The sequence below is a fragment of the Salvelinus namaycush genome, chromosome 25, assembly GCF_016432855.1.
Source record: "Salvelinus namaycush isolate Seneca chromosome 25, SaNama_1.0, whole genome shotgun sequence".
NCBI classification, from domain to species: domain Eukaryota; kingdom Metazoa; phylum Chordata; class Actinopteri; order Salmoniformes; family Salmonidae; genus Salvelinus; species Salvelinus namaycush.
This window is the reverse complement of record NC_052331.1, coordinates 3,785,576-3,808,983: the sequence shown is the minus strand read 5'-3', so window position 1 is coordinate 3,808,983 and position 23,408 is coordinate 3,785,576. Positions and strand designations below refer to the sequence as shown.

At 43.8% G+C, this 23,408-nt stretch overlaps 1 protein-coding gene and 1 long non-coding RNA gene across 9 annotated transcripts; one reads left to right on the top strand and one right to left on the bottom strand.

Moving 5' to 3' along the window:
• Positions 1 to 9,194: 9,194 nt before the first annotated feature.
• LOC120020133 (cold-inducible RNA-binding protein B-like) lies at positions 9,195 to 18,116 on the top strand. Of its 8 annotated transcripts, none has more exons than XR_005472412.1 (8): positions 9,195 to 9,304; positions 10,060 to 10,169; positions 10,267 to 10,373; positions 10,604 to 10,748; positions 10,917 to 11,094; positions 11,737 to 11,798; positions 14,413 to 14,507; positions 17,729 to 18,116. XR_005472412.1 is itself a non-coding variant. In XM_038963601.1 (7 exons), exons 2-6 carry the CDS (start codon positions 10,070 to 10,072, stop codon positions 11,795 to 11,797), a joined length of 591 nt encoding a protein of 196 aa, XP_038819529.1. In that variant the 5' UTR covers positions 9,195 to 9,304; positions 10,060 to 10,069; the 3' UTR covers position 11,798; positions 17,729 to 18,116. The 8 variants fall into 8 exon arrangements, 4 of the variants coding, with proteins under 4 accessions (XP_038819529.1, XP_038819531.1, XP_038819530.1 ...); XR_005472414.1 differs by having other exon boundaries at positions 11,733 to 11,798; XR_005472415.1 differs by lacking the exon at positions 14,413 to 14,507 and having other exon boundaries at positions 11,733 to 11,798.
• A 945-nt stretch (positions 18,117 to 19,061) lies between these two features.
• Positions 19,062 to 22,067, bottom strand: LOC120020758. The gene is made up of 3 exons (XR_005472451.1): positions 21,870 to 22,067; positions 21,225 to 21,781; positions 19,062 to 19,245 (listed from the first exon to the last, which is right to left on the bottom strand). It is a non-coding gene; the product is annotated as an uncharacterized LOC120020758 (long non-coding RNA).
• Between the last annotated feature and the right edge of the window lie 1,341 nt (positions 22,068 to 23,408).

Here is a 23,408-nt window from a genome sequence, read left to right as displayed (position 1 = left end):
GCACTGTTCCTTCTCCCCGCACTCGCCCTGAGGTGCGTGCCCTCAGCCCGGTACCACCAGTGCCGGTACCACGCACCAGGTGTATAGTGCACCTCGAGAGTCCAGTGTGCCCTGTTCCTGCTCCCCGCACTAGCCTTGAGGTGCGTGTCTACAAACCGGTACCACCAGTTCCGGCAACACTCACCAGGCCTACTGTGCGCCTCAGCAGGTCTGAGCTGCCTGCCTGCCCAGCGCCGTCTGAGCTGCCTGCCTACCCAGCGCCGTCTGAGCTGCCTGCCTGCCCAGCGCCGTCTGAGCTGCCTGCCTGCCCAGCGCCGTCTGAGCTGCCTGCCTGCCCAGCGCCGTCTGAGCTGCCTGCCTGCCCAGCGCCGTCTGAGCTGCCTGCCTGCCCAGCGCCATCTGAGCTGCCTGCCTGCCCAGCGCCATCTGAGCCATCCGTCTGCCCAGCGCCATCTGAGCCATCCGTCTGCCCAGCGCCATCTGAGCCGCCCGTCTGTCCCGAGCCGTCAGAGCCGCCCGTCTGTCCCGAGCCATTAGAGCCGCCCGTCTGTCCCGAGCCATTAGAGCCGCCCGTCTGTCCCGAGCCATTAGAGCCGCCCGTCAGTCAGGAGCTGCCAGAGCCGCCAGCCAGTCAGGAGCTGCCAGAGCCGCCAGCCAGTCAGGAGCTGCCAGAGCCGCCAGCCAGTCAGGAGCTGCCAGAGCCGCCAGCCAGTCAGGAGCTGCCAGAGCCGCCAGCCAGTCAGGAGCTGCCAGAGCCGCCAGCCAGTCAGGAGCTGCCAGAGCCGCCAGCCAGTCAGGAGCTGCCAGAGCCGCCAGTCAGTCATGAGCTGCCTTCCGGTCATGAGCTGCCTTCCGGTCATGAGCTGCCCTCTGGTCATGGGCTGCCCTCTGGTCATGGGCTGCCCTCCGGTCATGAGCTGCCATCCAGTCATGGGCTGCCATCCAGTCATGGGCTGCCACTCAGTCCGGAGCTGCCACTCAGTCCGGAGCTGCCACTCAGTCCGGAGCTGCCACTCAGTCCGAAGCTGCCACTCAGTCCGGAGCTGTCACTCAGTCCGGAGCTGCCATTCAGTCCTGAGCTACCTCTCTGTCCTGAGCTACCTCTCTGTCCTGAGCTACCTCTCTGTCCTAAGCTACCTCTCGGTTCGGAGCTGTCTCCTCAGTCTGATGGGGCCCTTTGTGAGGGTTCCTAGGCCAAGGTCGGCGGCGAGGGTCGCCACTCAAAGGATCCTAAGGAGGGGGACAAAGACAATGGTGGAGTGGTGTCCTCGTCCAGCGCCGGAGCTGCCACCGCAGACAGATGCCCACCCAGACCCTCCCCTAGAGTTTTAGGGGGTGCGTTCGGAGTCCGCACCTCAGGAGAGGGGTACTGTCACGTTCTGACCATAGTTCTTGTGTGTTTTGCTTGTTTTAGTGTTGGTCAGGACGTGAGCTGGGTGGGCATTCTATGTTGTGTGTCTAGTTTGTCTGTTTCTATGTTTGGCCTAATATGGTTCTCAATCAGAGGCAGATGTTTTGTGTTGTCTCTGATTGGGAATCATATATAGGTGGCTTGTTTTGTGTTGGGGATTGTGGGTGGTTGTTTCCTGTCTTTGTGTTTTCTCTGCACCAGATAGGGCTGTATCGGTTTGCCACATTTATTATTTTGTAATTGTTAAGTGTTCACAGTTTCGTTTTAAACATGTTGAGCACTGGCTACGCTGCGTGTTGGTCCGATCCTTGCTACACCTTCTCTTCACGTGAAGAGGAGGAAGGCTGCCGTTACAGCTGTCCTCAGGCTACACCATGGTGCTACCCCAGAGAGAGCTGTTGAGGCTACTGTAGACCTTCATTGCAAAACAGTGTGTTTTAATCAATTATTTGGTGACGTGAATATATTGATTATAGTTTTATCTAAAAAGGATAACTTTTTAAATGTTTCACTATTTTTATGAAATTCACTGAAGAGGATGGTCCTCCCCTTGCTCCTCTTGAGGAGCCTCCACTGAGCTCAGCCACGACCTCTGGATAATGCTTTGTACAGCATTTTTTTTTTCCTTCATTACCGTTCTTTTAATTAGGCCTATCTGTTGTATTTATTTCGGCTACCCCACCACTAATGCGCAGAGACGTTGACATAAGTCGCACAAGAAATACTGTATTTAGATTGTGTGTGATTGACATAATGCATAATATATTCAGAGTCTCTGTAACCCACATGATTCACATATTATTTTGTCTACAGACATACACTCAAGGTGTCGACGGAATATTTGGAATGATTTCACATTTCACTTGGTCACTGATGATAGTAACCGGCATCAGCTAATCGCTGAAGGTCGTAGTACAGGGACTGAGAACACGAGAACACGTACACACATAGTGATCTATTACACCGTATCTCTCAGGCTATATAAGCTGTGTTCTTTCTAATATAGGTTGGAAAACAAATATCCACTGAAGCTGATTTTGTTCCTTTGTGGCGATCTATTCTTGCAACTTGTATTGTATTATTATATCCACTGAGACTACTAGGGTTTATTTCAGGATAAGTCCAGTGACTCTAGTCTAGACAATAAGGTGCAGATTATTTCATTGCACAGTGTTGGAAAGGGATTCATTTTGATTACAGGAGGCAGTTTCTTGCATTCTATCATACTCAATCAGGTATAAATCTGTATTAGGAAGTAATGGCAGTATTGTGTCTTATTGAAGATAGCTTATATCTTATTGAGCAGGTACGGCAGTGAGCTGGTGTTCCTTTGGGTTTGTGTCGTTGGTAGTGTTTGCATGTTATGCTGATGCACATCCTAACTGGAGGTTTCCTCCATACAACAACCCCCAACCCCAAATTACAGACTCTACGCCTAGGCAGCTCCAGTGGCCACAACTGCAGACTCCCCAGATGCAAGAGCCCCATGGGCCACAGCTGCAGACTCCCCAGAGACGAGAGCCCCAAAAGCAGATTCCCCAGAGGCCAGAGCCCCAGTGGTCACAGCTGCAAAATCCCCAGTGGCTAGAGCCCCAGTGACCACAACTGCAGACTCCCCAGATGTCAGAACCCCAGAGGCCAGCAGTAACCAAAACTCCAGATCAGAGATGTCAAGTACAGGTGGGACCTCCTCACTGAAGAGTGAGTAACTACAGTACTATCCACCTGATTTCCATGCTTGCTGCTCCCTGATTATACGACTTGCTCTTTTTACTCATACTGTATGTATTTGGAACAATATGTTTGAGATCTCTTCGTTATGTGACATCAAAGGTAACATGTACCACTATGTATTTTTTTATGGACTGGAAGGGTTGTATGACATTTTGCAATATGAAGTTTCTATTACTCCCCTCTCTTTCCAGATGTTCCTACCAGAATGATAATTACCTGACTACCGTGGTTCCTGTGGAACGTTCCTCTGGCCTTCTGTACCCCAGCCACTTTCACCCTCGATGTTCACCTTTGTGGATCACACTCTGTCTCCCCAGAAAGATTGTGTAATTGGCTGGCTTTTTTAATAATAAATACTTAATTTGATATACTATTTACTTTTCACTAACTTATTTTATTCTGTACTCTCTTGCCAGATTTTCATCCACTGTAGTACATCTGTGTGTTACCCTACTCCAGGGGTCTCCTGTGAACCGAAATGCAACAGGCAAAGTAGGTAGTGGTTCTCCCTTTATAAAGGCCTTGCTTGGGCACCATGACCCATATTTAAAGTGTCTCAGAGTAGGAGTGCTGATCTCCAATCAGATCCTCCTTGTCCATAATCTTAATCATTAGGATTTAACAGACAACTGATCCTAGATCAACACTTCTACGTTCAGATGCTTTGTTATTGTGAATATGACCCAGGTTCTGTTCTTATCTGTTTCCGTGGTGTTTTTCAGGGAGAGATGTTGCTGCTGCTCAGAGGAAGACTATACAGACTGCAGTGGTCTCCAGTGGAGAAGTGGTCCTGGTTGACAAAAAGCCTGTCTACCCTTCAGACCACTAATTCAACCAGCTACAGTTCGTAATGGCGTATGAAATAATGTACTCCGTACTTCCATACCCGTTACAGCGGAGGTAGTGAAAAGCACTGGCACTCATTTTTCAACAAACTTTTACTTGGTGATACTTTCTTTGTTCTTGATTCGTAAGAAACTTGTCTCTAATAAACCCCTGTGTCCATTTTTTTTATTTGACCTTTATTTAACTAGGCAAGTCAGTTAGGAACAATGACGGCCTAGGAACAATGGGTTAACTGCCTTGTTCAGGGGCAGAACAACAGATTTGTATATTTCGTTGGCTTTCGAAGACCTTAGAAAGGCAGGGTAGGATAGATATAGATCTGTAGCAGTTTGGATTAAGAGTGTGTCCCCCCCCTTTGAAGAGGGGAATGACCGCAGCTGCTTTCCAATTTTTGGGAATCTCAGACGACATGAAAGAGAGGTTGAACAGGCTAGTAATAGGGGTTGCAACAATTTTAGTTCCATTTATTAAAGTGGCCAGTGATTTCAAGTCTATGTATGTAGAAAGCAGCCTCTATGTGCTAGTGATGCCTATTTAACAGTCTGATGGCCTTGAGATAGAAGCTGTTTTTCATTCTCTTGGTCTCAGCTTTCATGCACCTGTACTGACCTCGCCTTCTGGATGGTAGCGGGGTGAACAGGCCGTGGCTCGGGTGGTTGATGTACTTGATGATCTTTATGGCCTTCCTATTGCATTGGGTGCTGTAGGTGTCCTGGAGGGCAGGCAGTGTGCCCCGCTGATGCATTGGGCAGACCGCACCACCCTCTGGAGAGCCCTGCAGTTGCGGGCGGTGCAGTTGCCGTACCAGGCGGTGATACAGCCCCGACAGGATGCTCTCAATTGTTTCTGAGGGTCTAAGGGGCCAAGCCAAATTTCTTTAGCCTCTTGAGGTTGAAGAGGCGCTGTTGTGCCTCCTTTACCACACTGTCTATGTGGGTGGACCATTGCAGATTGTCAGTGACGTGTACGCCAAGGTACTTGAAGATTTCCACCTTCTCCACTGCGGTCCCTTCGATGTGGATAGGGGGGGTGCTCCCTCTGTGTGTCCTGAAGTCCATGATCAGATCCTTCGTTTTGTTGAGGTTGAGGGAGAGGTTATTTTCCTGGCACCACTGTCCCAGGGCCCTCACCTCCTCCCTGTAGGCTGTCTCGTAATTGTTGGTAATCAGGCCTACTACAAAGTTATTCTTTGTTGTAAGTTGATCTATATCTCTTTATTTTTTGTTTTTTTGTTTTCTTTAATGTTAATAAGGATACAATGTTATGCAGAGGTGTACTTATAACAATTTTATAGACAAATTATACTATTTACAGTCGCGGCGGAGAGTTGGGGAGGGCGAAATGTTTACTTCTTCCTAGGGGGGGCGTAACAGAAAATAATTGAGAAGCACTGGGTTAGAGTGACTTGAATGCCTAGAACTCATGCGTTGTGACATGGCAGCTTCAGCACTAGCTGATGTCAGGTTTGAGTACCTAGTCTCTAGAGCTTGAGCACAGTGACCTAGTCTCCAGCATGATCTATGGGCTGCCCTCTACATCTGGATGCTGAAGGAAGGTTTGGGTTTTACCTTGATCCTTTGGTTGTTGCAGGATGAGCTTGGGTTACCTCCCTGCGATGATGTCTGATGGCTGAATAGTCTGGCTGGATAGCGACAATACCCCACTGTTAGTCTACACCTGTTGTCTACGAAGCATGTGACAAATAAAATTAGATTTAGATTTTATATTTGATTCAATAAACAGTGGATATGTTTGTGATGCATTTAATGTCTCTGGATAGATTTGAACAATCTAGACCAGTATTCATAATATACTGATCCAGAATAAAATGATATGAACAGCTGGGACCTGATCCTTGATCAGCACTTATACTCTGAGACACTTTATGAATATGGCAGATTTCCATCAGGATTGCTTACATTATCATCACACCATTGACTCAAAATGATTGAGTTGGTATTTGTCTGTCCCTCAGCCACATTAAATAGAATATGTATATTGTATCTCATTGCTCTTCTGGTCTCAGTAAACCGTTTCCTCATCAAGTTGCTCATTCGGATGGGTGAGGATAACATTTGGCAATTATTTGAAATACAATGTTATTATGTTATAACAGAGAACTAAAAAACAAAAATGAATCAAAACTAATTTGGGATGCATGGCAGCAAAGCCACTGCACAACACTAAACAATACATTAATTGCACTATAACGGTGACAAACGATGCCGACAAACTAGAAGTCATACAGGAAGTGGGAGGGAGGAGGAAAATAAAGAACGGTTGAGGACATCTAAGGACCTAGAAAATTCCAGCTTTTCATACTATCTGCCAGCAGATGGCCCTGTTGCACTATTTGGGGTATTGAGAGGAACACTTTGATCATGTACTTTGTGAAAAGAGAAAGGAATGGAAAAGTTCCACATTCCACATGTAAAGGACTCGATAGATAATTCAAATGGATTTAAATACTACAACATTTCAGGACCTGCTTTGTAATTGATGATTTTGCTGCCATTTGAACACTGTCCCTCACGTTCCACCTATAGCCTGCCCTTAACCCCAACAACTTTACATTTACTGTATATTCTGTAGAGGTTTTGTTGTTCATGTAAATGCCGATATCTTGGCCACATGGACAGCATTGTCTCATTTCCAATCAAGAGTTGACTGTGAATGGGACAGCCATCCACCCCAGTGTGTCTCACATTGTATTCAGTGATGTAGGGGATGGTCCCGTCTTTGTTGTTCTAGATGGGAGGGGTAGATCTTTCACCAACAACCTACTGTCACCCCTGTCACCACTTATCCAAAGTACAGTCATGAACCTGAAGGGACCAACCTTCCCTGGTGGGGCGTAGAACCTTTCACACTTCCAAACAAAACCAACTTATCTCTTCCAGTGGCGATTTTAGCATGTAAATCTTGGTGGGGCAAAACAAAAACAAAACTCATTTGGGATGCATGCCAGCAAAGCCACTACACAACACTAAACAATACATTAATTGCACTATAACGGTGACAAACGATGCCCACAAACTGTTAGGGACTACATAAAGCTGTCCCAACAGCAGAGTCCCAACAGCAGTCCCAACACCTTACCACTGCAACACCCGGCTATCAGCGGAGCCTTGTCTGGCAGCCTCATCGGCAATCCGTAATTTCAATTAAAAACAATTATGAGCGAGCTAGGACGGACATAGTCAATATCACTATTTGTTCAGCACTTTTGAAATGTACAGTGACAGAATTCTCCCTGTACACCAAGTCAGAACCATAGGATAAATAAAGGGGGCATATAAGCAGACAATGAAAGCTCTTACAATATTCAATAATTACATTTCTCTAAAACAGGTTATAGGCTACATGTGCACCACCAAGTCAGAACAGTAGGTGAAATTAAGAGGGGAGGGGCTACAAAAAGCTTACTACACAACATACCCTTAGTATTACTTTCTAAGCTACAGTATACAAATCTCCCTGACATATTACATCATTTATGCAGCAACATACAAGACATTTTTGGCCTCACCTTGTTGTGCTGTGCTCACTTGAACAGGAAGGTGGCACGCAGGTCCTTCGTGGGCAAATTTTGTCATCAAACGTTATCATCAAAGTCTGTAATTCTCTGGATTTATGGTGCTATCAAGACAACTTCGAACTCTGAAAGAAACAAGGTTGAATCATGATGACGTCAGTGATCTTCAAGTCGTAGCTCTAGAAAGAGGCCTGAGTTCCTGACTTACAATTCCAAGTTGGATGTCCGTTCAAAACTTATTTTCCCAGTCAGAACTCGTTTTTTCCCAAGTTCCCAGTTGTCTTAAACTCACTGAAGTCAGATTTCCCAGTTCCAGAGTTAACAGTTGTTTTGAGCGTGGCAGAAATCATGCTGGATTGTCAGCATGGCCAATGTTGAATGTTTATAATTTTAAGCTTGGAAAGATACCCTTAAACCCAGACTTGGGACCACACACCCACTCCACTGAATAGCAGGCTAGTGATGCCAAGCTTGCAGTTAGCCACTGATTCCTTCCAAACCACTCATTGTTGAATTTGCGTTTTCCAACTTGTTTTGTAATGTTTATGTCCAATGGCCGATGAGCATTGATACGTTTTATCTATAATTTCTCTTCATTATTTATCTTCATGTGACGAGGATTAAAAAGGATTTGCCAGGACATTGTCGACTTGATTCATGATGATGACTGCTAGCTAAGATTTTGAAAGTATGATGTTGACATGATCAGTCCAATCAAAGCTACTCTAGATATAACGCGATTTGACATTATTTTATCTGTGGCCAATGACATTGAGCCTTCTTGGATGGGCACTTCTAATGTAACTCTATGGCAGCACCCAAGGGGCTTGGATTTTCAAGCTCTACCCTTAGATTTGGCGGTGACGTAGTGTTCCCATGAGTGACAGAACACTGAGCCAATCACAGCGCAACTAGAGAACATTACCATCCCCTACGCTCCGTATTTTCCGCTGGCTGCCCCACCACCACAGAAAGCATTGAGCTAGGCTGAAACACCTGCATTTTGGAGCTGCCTTACTCAAGAAAGCAAAAAAGAGAACATGTTTGTATGCAGCTTTATTAACTCAATGATTTTTTACAATTTTTTTTTTACAATGTTTGCAAACTTATATGTGATACGTATTAATGCCAAAATAACATGCAAAACAGGCAAGCCCACCTGTCCTGAATGACGGGTAGTAACTGATCGATCTCTTCATCTTTCCAATGTAATTTTCCCTCTCAAAAAGGCAGAATAAAGAAGGTGATATAGAGGATCTCAGAGTAGGCAAGACAGAGATTTAAATGTCTGAATTTTGTATATTGTCTTCTGTAGGCTAAATCCCCATCACACACATGGAGACAACTAAACAAGCGTATGTGCTATATGCAGAAAAAGTGCCATGCTTGCAGAAAAAGTGGACTGTGGGATAGATACATGGACACAATTATCATTATTTGTCTCTTTTCCACTTCCAGTACAAATGTTTTGAAAAGTTCCCTAAATAAAACTAGTGTCTGCTTAACTGATAAATAGCAAACTCCATATATTATTGAATAGCTGTTATAATTTCATCAATTCGTTTCATCAATTCGTTTGACCAGGACATTTTCAATAGAAGGTTACCGCCAAAAAGATGTGTCCATATTCAAATAAGACAAGATCACGCCCCCCCCCCCCAAAAAAAAAGCATTTAAATACTTAGCCAGCACTCTTCACAGAGTACGTACGACCTTCCATTTATTTTGCGACGACTTGCCTCTTCAAGCACCAGCTCTTCGCTTTCGGTCTATAAAAGGTACATTTTATAGAAGTTCGTATTTATCTGACTATACAATTTTGTTATATTATTATTTAGGTATTCTAAGTAATAGTTCATGTGTAAATGACAAGACTTGAGTTATTGTGATTAAACATGGTTGGAATGCGGCTTTAGCTGTTATCTAACATTAGCTATAGTAACGTTAGCTATTCTTCACACGCACCAATTTGCCAGTTTACTTAAATTGTGAACATTTATACGGGTTATATTACCATCTATTAAACACACGGCGGGGGTTTCACTTTCTTACAAATTTATAATTAAACTTATTTACCTACGCTAGTTATCAACTTCATTGTAAAGATTGCTGCATCCGCCTTCAGCCAGTTAGCTTAGCACCAAGTGGCGAAGCAGGCCAACGTGGTGCAAAATGGCGCTAACATTCTTGGCCTGCTTCCCCCCCCCCAACACGCATTTAGCCAGACTCGTTTAGTGGGCTAATCTGTTGTCCAGACCTTAACACGTTATGTCAAATAACATTGAAATGGTTATTTGCCTGAATTCGGTTAACTATGTACAGCTAACTACAGCACATTGGTTGTCATAACGCGAACTAGCACATTGGTTTGCCTAACGCTAGCTATCTAGCTAATTCTGTGCGCAATGTGTCGGACAATAGCTCCCGCTCTAGCACACGACGAGAGCTACGTTTACAACTCATAACTACAAGTATCGTGTACACAATGTAAATAAGTAGGTTCTTTTACTTGACCCGGATTGATCCCTTGCAGACAAAGAATCATGTCCGACGAAGGAAAACTTTTCGTCGGAGGCCTGAGCTTCGACACCACAGAGGAATCTCTGGCAGAAGCTTTCGCCAAGTATGGAAACATCGCAAAAGGTGCGTTTATAGACATTTATTTTAGTAAGTGATAGCTGGCTACTTCCAGAAATATTATTCATGTCCGAAATGTTTAATTTCCGTTTCCCTCGCACAGTTGATGTCATCAGGGACAAAGAAACGGGAAGGTCTCGTGGATTCGGTTTCGTAAAGTACGATAATGCCGAGGATGCGAAGGACGCATTGGAGGGAATGAACGGCAAGGTACATCGGTATCACTACTTATATTTACCAATTATTGGAATTTTGTTTAAATGACATAACTGACTAGATAATTAAGATGACATCTAGGTGTAGCTTAATGAACCAAAGTTATTTCTGGTTTATCATATCGAAGTTAGCCAGGTAATTTATTAATCCTGTTAACTCATTATCCCATTATGAAAAGTCACATGTTTTTGACCCACACTGAGTAACTCTCCTATCTCTTACAGTCTGTCGATGGCAGAACCATTCGTGTGGATGAAGCTGGCAAGGGTGGCGGTCGCTCAGGAGGCGGAGGCGGTGGTGGATTCAGAGGTTCCAGAGGTGGTGGCGGATATGGTGGTGGAGGTGGCTATGGAGGGGGGAGAGGAAGAGGTGGGCGAGTTTACTCGCGAGGTATGGGCAGGCAATCTGCAAGATGGTGTGCTCCCCATCATCCATTAGCGTTTTGTCTTGCCCTCCCTCTTAGCCGTAGTTACATTTCAGTGTGAGTTTTCTTTAGCCGTGAGTTTGTTTTTGAAGTCCTGTGGTGTTTGTTCCCAGGTGGTGGAGGATATGGTGGCGGTGACAGGGGATATGGTGAGAGGAGCTATGGTGGTGGTGGTGGGGGTGGAGACCGCAGCTATGGGGGTGGAGACCGGAGTTACGGGAGTGGCGGTGGATACAGGAGCGGCGGTGGCGGAGGGTACTCTTCTGGTGGCGGAGGATACAGAGACAATAGGTGAGGCGACACGTCTGATTACAGATTTCCTAAATTGGTGTTTGTAGACATTCACCTCTTGCATCCTTTACAATGAACTGTAGTGGTGAACGATTAACTGACGTTACAAATTCCATTTAGCTCAGGTGTTTGAGCCCAATGTGCCCCCCCAGCTCGGCGGAAGGGGTTTAAAAGCGAGGTTTCACACCTGCTAAAATCTGTCCAAAATTAAGCCCAATGCGTATTTATGGGACCGCCTATTGTTGGGCCATAGACATGATAATCACGTCGTTGAGGACAGCTCTCTGGATGGATAGGCCTACACTTTTATGCCTGCATGTTAGGTTGGATGCACACATGAGGGGGTGCAGAGATGGGACTATTACTTTAAGGAATGGGAAATTAAGTCATCAAACTGTAATATACACATCTTATTTCGTAGTAACTTTCTATTGTCTAGGCAATGTGGACCTGCCAAGCAATGGATTGTTTTGGCAATTGAATATTTGACTTTGGCATTTACTTTTTTTGTAAATGCTAATGCCATTTCATGTTAAATAATTTAAACAGTGATTATTTTTTAATAGCCGTTATGAAACCAAACTGATCTCAAAGCACTAATGAACAGGGACCTTACCTATATTTTTTCCCTTCCAATGTTAGGGGCCAGGGAGGCTACGGGGACCGCTCTGGGGGTTCCTATAGAGACAGCTACGACAGTTAAGGTATGTGCTAATGTATTTGTTTCTTTCTTCATAGGCCTAGGCTGCGTTAGACCACTTCCTCATCCAAGGTTCTGGACTTGAATCTTTTACTAGGTTGCTGCTGAATAGTTTAGGATGAGATCTAGTTCTCTTCGGTGTACCTTCCCTCCTACTTTGAACTCATTCATACCAATCTACAGGATCATACATTTCCTTGATCTTACACCAGCACAGTTTATACAGGAAGATGACCCCCCCCCCCCGGGTTGTTTCAACTATTTGGGACTGTTTAGTGCAAGGCTCTCAACCCTTTTCCTGGAGAGCTACTATCCTGTAAGTTTGTGCCAACACTAATCTAGCACACTTGATTCTAATAATTAGCTGGCTGAATCAGGTTAGTTACAAGTGGTTGGAGTGAACCTAGAGGGGGTAGCTCTCCAGGAATATTGTTTGGAGAACCCTGGTTTAGTGGGTAACTGGGGATGTTATCAAGCTCAAATGTTCGTGAAACTTGTTTCCTAAACTCAGTGTCTTTACCTGTGTGCCCAATTCTTGTCCTCAGCTGCACACGAGTAAAAATCCACCCCCGATTCAAGATCATCCCTTGGCTGGCTGTATTTAAAAAGCTCCTCAAGAAATTTGTCCACATGTTGACCTGATTTTTGTAGTCCTATTCTGTGTTTAAGTAGCTCGAGCGTCTTTAAATTTAGCCATGAGTTTTGGCCATTAATTTACAAACCATGTTTAAAAAGTTAATGATCTCTAAAGGATGCATCTCGATTTGCTCTTATGGCATTTAGTTCAATTGATAAAGCATAATGTCTGACTTGTTGGTGCTGTAAAAACCAAAACGTTGCTTCACATGGCTGTTTGTATATAAACGCCGTCTGTTCTTTACATTCTACTCCCTGTCCCTATCAGCACTGACATCTCCATTTAAATCCTTGATATTAGTATTGTGGATATCAATGAGGCTTGTTTACCTTCCTGTTTTCTTTTGTTTTAAATGACAATGTCCGACCTACCTCCTGCCAAGTTTTAAACTGAGCGAGAAATAAAAAATTATTCCTTTGACCACCTTTATCTATACAATTGAGGTTCTTAAAATAGCTGAGGGTCCTGTATGTTCAGTTTCCAAAAAGAGTGAATTCCTTCCAGACTGAAGCTGTTCATGAAGTTGCAAATTGCAGCATGCTACAGTCTGCTCACGGTGTTTTGTTGTTTTGCTCTGCTCAATGCCTGCATTTTAAAATGTGCTTGTTATAATGGACTGAACACAAAGATCTGCATCAATGTTACTACTATTCTTGCCCAATAATATTCCACCTGGGAACGATTTTGTACTTTCTGTTCTTTGTATCATCAACATTGAAGATTATTTTGTCAATTTTGGCTTCATGGAGCCTATTAAAACGATTTGTTGAAAATACTTGTGCCTTGAACATGCTTATGGGGGAATTGGCTGGTTTATTGTCAGTGATTTTAATAGTTTGGTTATCTTCATAGTGTTGGCTTGTTTCCCTTATGTGGGGCTTTAGAGCTAATTTCTATGGTTTAAACTTCCCAAAAGTGAGAACAAGAACTTTGAAATTTTACAGAGATTCATAGGAAGTGACATGGTTCCAGTATTTGTCTAGTCTTTGGCCTATTTAAGTGATGCTTCTCTGGTGGCTTATGTTGCCACTGATGCAAGTGTGGTGTTCGCCTTTAAGTGGTTAACAGTGAGTGGGGTACTGGTATAGTCAATGCACTTTTCCAGTTTCCTCAAAGCAAAATTTCACTGAAGTATTGTTCTCATTTTCTGCTGGCTTGCCACTGCAGGGCACAGCAGTGGTTGGTAAATGGTAATCTAATCCTCTAGTTGTAGTCAACGGCAGTTCAGTATAACTTGGTATGTTTCAATAGTTTGTCAAACAGTGCTAAGACCTGCATATGACAATTGAGGGGTACATTTCAACCTATTGGGTTGACTAATCGTCCACGACTTAAGTGGGGCCTAATAGTGGGGAGTAGGTGGACCTGTTAATGCTCCATTGCTCAGCTACAGAAAATGCCTACAAGTCCTTGGAGAATGAAGTGTTGCGCCTACCGACAAGTGCTCGTCAGAAGTGAAAGCTGCTCTCTTGCCTAGTTCATTTGTGGAGAATCGATAGGCCAGTTCACGTGAGGTAAACTCCTTTTGCTCTCCTGCTCACATCCTTCAAACTGAGTGCTCATTATTTCCAGATATGTTATCCATTGTCCCCCTCTGCTGCAAAGATTGCCACAGTCCAATGTTCCTTGGCCACTTCTGAATTTCAGAACTCTTCACTCTTAAATCCACATAGAAAACAACTGTTCCCCCCCCCCCCCCCCCCCCTCTTGAAATGTGCCTTAGCAAAATTACCATTCACCTGGCCTCAGTCCGATCACTTTCGCATCATGTCCGTCAGAAATTCTCTGATCACCTCAACTGGCTCAATTGTCCCCTCCTTCAGGCCTGATTAACAACCTCCCCCCCTCTTGTTTTTATAGTGTGGTTCTAAGCATTGTGTTAAAAGTCTGGGTAGATGAACATATAATGAAACGGTTGCTTGCTAAAGTATTGCTGTTTTTGTGAGCTTCTGTTCTAATCTCATGAATGTCTTCTCGTTAGGATGAATTTACCCTCTGGAGACTAACCTGTCCTTTCCAGTGTGTCAGATGGTGATGAGCTGGAATTGCAGTTACTGCTGCAGCTAAATTTACCAGGTTTGTCTCTTGTTTCCGTAAAGTTTTGATTTTAAAGGCCCACGAGTGTGAATTCACTTCTCAATTTTTCTCCCAGTGACAATGCCTTGCTTTACTATTTGATATGTGCTAGTACTTTTGTCTATTTTCAAGCCTGGGTTTTATTTGAATGTTACCACTCACCAGCATGGCATTGTTTATTAATCAAATAAACACCTTAAATTCCTAAACTAATCCAAACAGCTTTTTTTCGTAGTCTACACGTCTGAGCCATGGAGCAAATTAAAATGGGGGGGTAGCAAACATGTTTTTGCCCCTCTATTATTATTTTTACCTGAACACTCGCCATGTTTCCCCAAGACAAATGGCTTTGCTTCACGATGCGATTCACGGCTTTGGTGCAGCTAAACCACACGTCTATCCTACAATGAACAGGCATCTGCGAAAAATTTGAGGAATTTGTCATTTGTTGTGCTGTTAGATTTGTATTGGTGTTTCAGGTCCGACGTGCTCAGGATGTTACATGTAATTTGCGACGTGCATGAGCGACGTCATTGTAGCATATCATTCCACTTCCACTGTGAACCATGAGCGTAGGTTGGCTTTGCTGTGCCAAAGCCTGCCAGGAGTCTACCATACAATGTAGAAAAACTCATGCCTGAGCCATGGCACAAATTAAAATAGGGGTTGCAAACTTGTATTTGCACATTTTTACCAGCGGCAAGCCAACCGTTGTCATGACCCTTGTGGTCATTAAAAATCCCATGACACTTAATGTAAGGGTGTTAGCCACGACCCCAGGGTTAAATTCCTAACCTGCCATCATTCCATCATGGTCACCTAATCATCCCCTCATTCCTAATTGGCATCACTCCTCACCTCCATTTGATAACTGTGAGCGTTCCGGCAAAATGGTTGCAATGCATTGGTGGTGGATGAGGTGAGTTTCTCCCTTACTATGTGAAGTGCTTTCCGAGTACCTCGGTAGAAAAGCACAATATAAATCCAATCTATTATTAATACTTATAGAAGATGCAAAACATTTGGAAATAACAATAAATAGATGGCAAAGTCAAAGACACTGGTTTCATCTGTTGCAAAGTTTCCCTAGTATGATTGACAAACCCAGCTCCAGAACCAGCCTAATCTGCACTACCCAGAAGTAAAATTATCTTGCGATAGTTTAATTTTGTGTTTGTCTGGGGAATGCTGTTAACAATTGACTAACTGATGTGTGAAGGAAGGATACTCAAGGCCTAACCCCCCCCCCCCCTGCAAATTTCAACTGTTTATCATGGCCAAAAAGGTAATTTCTGTTATTGATTTGCAATATATAGCAAATTGACTGGCTGTAGAGTTTCCACTAGATTCTATCTACACACAGGCTTGTAAAATCACCGCACCCGTTTTAAGCATTCGTCCAAATAATCAATGACAAACCACACTACTGCTGCTTGTAATCACAATTCTACATAAGGCTTGACAGATTCTCACGGTTTAATCTGTCCCGAGAGATTAGAACCAGCCTAGCCAATCTTAATACGATGTGGGGGGGGAAATTAATGTCAACAATTTTAAGGTTAGCAAGATGGCTAGCCGTACTAGCTACGTATCCATCGAATTGGCGACCAAAGAATATGCACGTTTTCCCACCAAATGATTTGTTGCGGCTGAAGATCAGTGCGTGATGACGTAATGTGCACAATGTACTTTTTTTGCTCAAGTGTTCATGTACCGATATGGCATTTTCAACTCGACCGATAGTTTTGTCAAGCTGTTGTGTTAAATAGCAGATGTGCCCCCTCTGGTCTTGGCGCCAACTGCTAGCAGATACAGTGGGGGTAGGCTGTGAAGATTGGCTAGTCTACATTATGAGATTATTATGGATAAGATCATATTTCTATTTGTTAAACAGCAGTCAAGCATAATCTTGTCACCAGAATAAGATGCTCTGTATTTATAGGAAAGCAGCATCAAGTGCGTTACTGATCACTTTCACCACCATGTGAAGTTCATTACTTATATAATAAACTGCATGGTTTGAGTCGTAGTGGGAGGACCACACACCATATCATCGTGTGACTCTTTCTTTACCATTATTATATTAATATTTGGCATAAGTCTCCACTGCCATTTTCTGCATAATAGATTTTACAGACCGAGCCCACCGTGTCATACGAACAGATTGTCGGCATTCATAAAATTAAACCGGCGCTTTTCCTTCACAGCTGTCATGATTTGACTACTCGCATAACTGTGGCTTGAAACGCGGTTGGCAGCCTAGCCAATAGGTATCTTCAGTCAGTATCTCATGTGACCACCATTTGCTTCCGTAAAGCGCGACAGAGTTGATCAGGCTGCTGATTGTGGCCTGTGGAATGTTGTCCCAGTCTTCAATGGCTGTGTGAAGTTGCTAAATATTTGTGTGAACTAAAACACTCTGTCATAGACATTGATCCAGAGCATCCCAAACATGCTCAAATGGGTGACGACAACTGCATATTTTAGTGTCCTTTTATTGTCCCCAGCACAATGATCATGTTTAATCCACTTCTTGATATGTCAGGTGGATGGATTATCTTGGCAAAGGAGAAATGCTCACTAACAGACGTATAAACCAACTTGTGCACAACATTTGATGCTTTTTGTATGTATGGAATCTTATTTTAACTTATGGGACCAACGCTACATGTTGCGTTTTATTGTTCAGTGTATAAGTAGCCTGTGTCATTCTTCGGAGGTGGAACCTAAACCAGCATTTACGCTCTAGGGCAGGAATTGTCTACGGGGGACCTTGCCTTCTGGTGGTTGCCTTTTTTTAAAGGGGCATAATCTAAAATGAAGTCTCCTAATGGAAACTAGGGTGACTTGTAACCACTGAATTCAAATGTTTCCCCTCCACCACAACCTAGTTGGAGACTTGCTTTGTAGTCTTCTGGTTTTGTCTAACAGCTGAACATACAATTTTTTTGTTATTGACAAGATACAGCAATTTAGATTACAATGATTCTTTACGCTTGCTTGTTTGAGACAGACCAGCTTTGGTTGAGAAATCAGAGGGCAATTCTTCATTAGAATGAAATTATTGAAACAATATTACTGCAGATATTAAGGATTTTTTTTTTGAAATTTCAATGCAAAAATTATGTTGATCCTTTTAAGTGAATCCATTAAGCCGCCACTGTTCTAATGCTCTGACAATACATTGATTATAATTGGTTTCTTTCATTCCTTGGTCTCAGGTCCAGTGTATGGAGTTGATGTGAGTGTGCGCAGAAGTGGAGTCCACACATCCGGCCAGAAATCTGCATTAGTCCGAAGCTTTTTGTGTACATTTTTTAAAAATCCAATGAATAATCATTAACAATTAAGGTCCTACAAGCTGCACCTCATTTAGGAAACAGCCGTCAGGTGACGGTTTTTGCTTTACTGACATGTTACAGAATAAACAAGAAATGCGCTTCTGTTTTTAATTTGAGTTTCAACATTTCACGGCTGTTGTGTTGAAGGTGTTCATGGCTTTGAAACGTTGGAGCATGTGTTCAACTAGTAGTTTTAATGTGATGAATTTCTACATGATGTATTGTGAATTCAAGTATCTTCAATAAAGGTGCAAATCATTAAGTGCCATATCTATCAAATTCTTTCTCTAAGGAAATAGACGATGGGGTCAAACCTCTGTTTTGGGTCTTTCAATTAAACATTAAATTGATGTTCAGTTAAAACCCCTGAAAGACGGCAAGCGTTGTTTGGTTATCCCAGCTCAGACAGTGTGCTGCAGTACTCCAGGGCATTTATCATAGGGCAAGATGGGTCCCACCCAGTGCTTAATTTGTAAATTGGGGTGACCTGGGGAATCGGAACGCATGCATTATCGCAGAGTAAAGCGGTGCTTGCAGAAGTTGCACATGGGGAACATCTTTGATTTCATACAATTTTAGATAATATTTAATGGCTCACAAATGACAGGCTACTTTGACACTGACAGAGATCAATGAAAACGGCCTTGTCTTGAATCAATTGCCTAGGTCTGGAGGCACATTGTACAATATGAGGAAATGATAAACCTTTCCAGTTACACTGACTGAGCCAATGACATGCAGCTCGCCCACGGCGATGGCCAATGCACTCTTGCCTAAAGCTTCCCTTGTTTTACTTGAAATAAATCTCTTCGCTCAGGTCTATTTGGAAGTTGGTAGCCGACAAACATTAGTCTTCTCTTTTCCCGCGATTTTATTTGAAATGTCTGATTTGGCTGACTAATTCTATAACGTTGGCAAATGTATTTCAATTTATCAGAGGTGCTGCGGCACCTCCAGCGGCTATGATTCTGTATGCTCATGTCTATCAGAGCAGGGAGAGATAATAGAATGTCATTGTAGTTCTGTAATAGGTGCACTTCTCTCTGGCCACGCATTGGTCTATATTGGCTACAATGTTGAGCAAACCACAAACCAGGGCCAGCCTAACACGAATCAATTCTTAGAATATAAGGCACTGTTTTCACATTACATTTTTTTAGGGGGCAGCCAGAACAATTACAGAAAAGCCATTTGAATGAACTGATTGCTTTATTTTTACATTGCAAACTGAAAATGTCTCGTCAGGAAAAGCAAATGGGTTCCTGAACAAAACAGTCCAAAACAGAGATGAACAGGATCAGGCTCAAATTAAGCACGGGTCCCACCAGGTAATGTGTCCCACCGAAACAGACAGCGCACTGCTGGGTTTATACAGTCGACATTGGCCTCGTCCCACCCTGAAATCACACAAATTACAGGTCATCAAATAAAACGGGCTTAGACCTTACTGTGAAATGCTTACTTTACAAGCCCTTAACCAACAATGCAGTTCAAGAAATAGAGTGAAGGGAAAAAATTAACAAAATTACACTATAAATAGTCCAGGTGGCCATTTGAATAATTGTTCAGGAGTCATGGCTTGGGCATAGAGGCTGTTAAGGAGCCTTTTGGTTCTAGACTTGGCCGTGCGGTAGCAGAGAGAACAGTCTATGACTTAGGTGACTGGACAATTTTTGGGGCCTGACACCGCCTAGTATATAGGTCCTGAATGTCAGGAAGTTGGCCCCAGAGATGTACTGGGCCGTACGCACTACCCTCTGTAGTGCCTTGCGGTCAGAGGCAGAGCAGTTACCATACCAGTCGGTGATGCAACCGGTCAGGATGCTCTCGATTGTGCAGCTGTAAAACTTTTAGAGGATCTGGCGACCCATGTTAAATCTTTTCAGTCTCCTAAGGGGGAAAAGGTGTTGTCGTGCCCTCTTCACAACTGTCTTGGTGTGTTTGGACCATGTTAGTTTGGTGATGTGGACACCAAGGAACTTAACTCTCGACCCGCTCCACTTCAGCCCCATCGATGTTAATGGGGGTCTGTTCGGACCTCCTTTTCCTATAGTCCAAAATCAGCTACTTTGTCTCGCTCACATTGAGGGAGAGGTTGTTGACCTGGCACCACACTGCCAGGTCTCTGACCTCCTCCCTATATGCTGTCTCATTGTTCTCTGTGATCAGGCCTACCACTGTTGTGTCGTCAGCAAACTTAATGGTGTTGGAGTCGTGTTTGGCCACACAGTTATGGGTGAACAGGGAATATAGGAGGGGACTAAGTACACACCACTGAGGGTCCCCAGTGTTGAGGATCAGCGTGGCAGATGTGTTGTTGCCTACCCTTACCACCTGTGGGCGGCCCGTCAGGCAGGATCCAGTTGCAGAGGTAGGTGTGTTTAGTCCCAGGGTCCTTAGCTTAGTGATGAGCTTTGTGGGCACTATGGTGTTGAACACCGAGCTGTAGTCAATGTAGTCATTCTCACATAGGTGTTCCTTTTGTCCAGGTGGGAAAGGGCAGTGTGGAGTGCGATTGAGATTGCGTCCTCTGTGGATCTGTTGGGGCGGTATGCGAATTGGAGTGGGTCTAGGGTTTCCGGCATGATGGTGTTGATGTGAGCCATGACCAGCCTTACAAAGCACTTCATGGCTACCGATGTGAGTTCTACGGGGCGGTAATCATTTAGGCAAGTTACCTTCGCTTTCTTGGGCACATGTAGGTCGTTCGGAACAGCTGGTGCTCTCATGCATGAGAACTCTCTTGGTAGATAGTGTGGTCTACAGATTATCATGAAGTATTCTACCTCAGGCGAGCAATACCTCGAGACTTCTTTAATATTAGACATCGCGCACAGCAGTTATTGACAAATAGACACACACTCCTGCCCCTCGTCTTACCAGACGTAGCTGCTGTGTCCTGCCGATGCATGGAGAAGCCAGCCAGCTCTATATTATCCGTGTCGTCGTTCAGACACGTCTCGGTGAAACATAAAATATTACAGTTTTTAATGTCCTTCTCAACAAGGCACCCCGGGCCCCTCACCCTTTTCCTCATGGAGGGATTTGGGACTCATCTTGGCAAAGCAGTATATCCTCATCAGACTCATTAAAGAAAAAATCTCTGTCCTGTTCGAGGTGAGTAATCGCTGTTCTGATGTCCAGAAGCTCTTTTCGTCCATAAGAGACGGTAGCAGCAACATTATAAGTACAAAATAAGTTACAAACAATGCAAAAAAACGAACAAAATAGCACGGTTGGTTAGGAGCCCGTAAAACGGCAGCCATCCCCTCTGGCACCATTATCCAACAATATCATATGTCTCATCTTATACTGTACTGGCAGTAAAAGAACACATTACGGCATCATCAGTCCAACCCTATCAAATAACACTAACCTCGGATAGGTTTTTAGCCCCTGGTAATCCTGCAGGTAGATATCATATCAAGCATTTTATTATTGATTAGGCTGTCTTGATGCTTTCATCCAAGTGTGTGTATACGTTGTGGTCACATGAGGGGATGTCCGCGATGGGGATGCCTCGGTGTCTGAGGGAGAGCAAGATGCTGCTGTAGGACTCTACCATAAAAAAATGAACCTTGGTTAGCATTCATTGATTCACAGTAGTTCCCTTACCTCTGCGGGGAGAAATGAGAGGAAAGGGATGTCAGTTCTCTCACACTGCTGTAAAGTCCCGGTGCAAGGCAAGAATAGAGCACTTAGGGTAGTACACCGTGGGTATATAGTCCTGACACAAAGACAGAGATAGGTGGAGAAGAAGAGGGACTGGGTGTCAAGGAAGTGCCTTTTAGTTAGTTCGGAAAAACACACACTCCACTGGCAGGTTACTCACAAACGTGCGTAAGCGCAGGCCAGACCAATACATCCGTTCTGACTGGGACCACAGATCACCAAGACTGTAGGATGCCTCTTCAGGGAACTCAGGGGGAAGGCCTGTACATGAGAATTTAGTTGCATATTCATGTTATTTAATTCCCTAGTTTAAAACTACCCTAAAAAGGTAAGAAGGGAGAGCACAGACCTTGTTGATAGCGATGGCACAGACATGGCCCCAGATCTCCATCAGCTGCTGCAGTCCAAAGGGATACTCTCCCAGCAACTCTGCTGCCTCCTCATTACTGAGGGAGAGAGACATCAGGAAGAATAGTTGGAGAAAGAGATCACTTAAGTGTCCTTTAGGAGGTAAAACTCTAGAGGAGGGTGTTACAGTAAATCAAATGTTATTTGTCACATGCGCCGAATACAACAGTCTAAGTGAATTGCTTACTTACAAGCCCTTAACCAAAAATGCACTTTTAAGAAAAAGATCTAAATAAAAGTAACAAATAATTAACAGCAGTAAAATAACAATAGCGAGGCTATATACAGAGGGTACCGGTACAGAGTCAGTGTGCGGGGGCACCGGTTAGTCGAGGTAATTGAGGTAAATGTACATTTGTACATTTGTTGCTTACATTTGTATATGATCTCTCTATTATGCATGGAAATACTTGGGAACAGATTTCCGCTTGGTAACAGCTGAATTCCCGGTGTTCAATTTTTGTATCTTTTTTATATCCAACATTGAAAGAAACCAAAATACCTTGGGGTGCTCAGAAAACATGGAGGCAAAATAAAACCACCCGCAGGCAGCCAGTTGGGGAACCCTGATCTATACTGATTGAAGTGGATTTAACAGGTGACATCAATAAGGGATTATAGCTTTCACCTGGATAGTCTATGTCATGGAAAGAGCAGGTGTCCTTAATGTTTTGTTTACTCAGTGTATACCCATTATGAATGAGTGATGCTGGAGGGTATCTAGCACTGCCTTTGCCCCAGATTGGAAGCTGGTGGCGGGTAGGGGAAACGAGGGGGAGTGTGGCATGGAGGATGGAGGGCTGGACTGCTGCAACTGGTTTCTCTAAATGGTTCTTCCTCCATAGGGAGTTTTTTTCTTCGTCTCATGTTGCAATACATGTGCTCTTTTATGGGATTTAGAGGATTGGTTAGGAATTCTGTGAGAAAATATTTTAAACACTACTAAATGTCAATTAGATTGATGGTCTGACTTAAAAGAGAACATCTAAAAGCAGGTGAATACCTCCCAACCCCTCTACTAATCCCGATGGGGCCACAGTAATCCTCAAATGTCACACAGCAGGATTATTCATAACATACGATCAATCTGACACCGGTCTGTCACAATTTTTACAAGAATATTTACATAGATACGTGTAACAGGAATGTGAGAATTTTGAGAGAATGACAGCAAATCATAACATGGAAACTATATTTTTTCAGCATTGTGGAAGGAGAGAGAACTTCCTCAAACACTACACATGAAAAAACATCATCCATTGACAAGAATGCCTTAAGAGTAGCTACATGAGTGAGACAGGTGTTCGGTCTCACCTGAGAAACTTTCTGGGCATTTCCTCCAGGTCAGAGCAGCTGTAGTTCATCTTCAGAATCTGTCACAAATTGGTATTTTTGTTTGTCTCGTCTCTCAAACTCACAGTGACGCACACCTCCTGTGTGAGTGATGCCCTTTCAGGACTCGATGTGGGTGAATCTGATT

Bases quoted from the DNA above. Each gene is read 5' to 3' on its own strand.
- LOC120020133 (XM_038963601.1), top strand. From the start codon at position 10,070: ATGTCCGACGAAGGAAAACTTTTCGTCGGAGGCCTGAGCTTCGACACC. The intron at 10,374-10,603 runs GTACATCGGTAT...TATCTCTTACAG, and splicing joins TGGAGGGAATGAACGGCAAG to TCTGTCGATGGCAGAACCAT. The intron at 11,095-11,736 runs GTGAGGCGACAC...TTCCAATGTTAG, and splicing joins GGAGGATACAGAGACAATAG to GGGCCAGGGAGGCTACGGGG.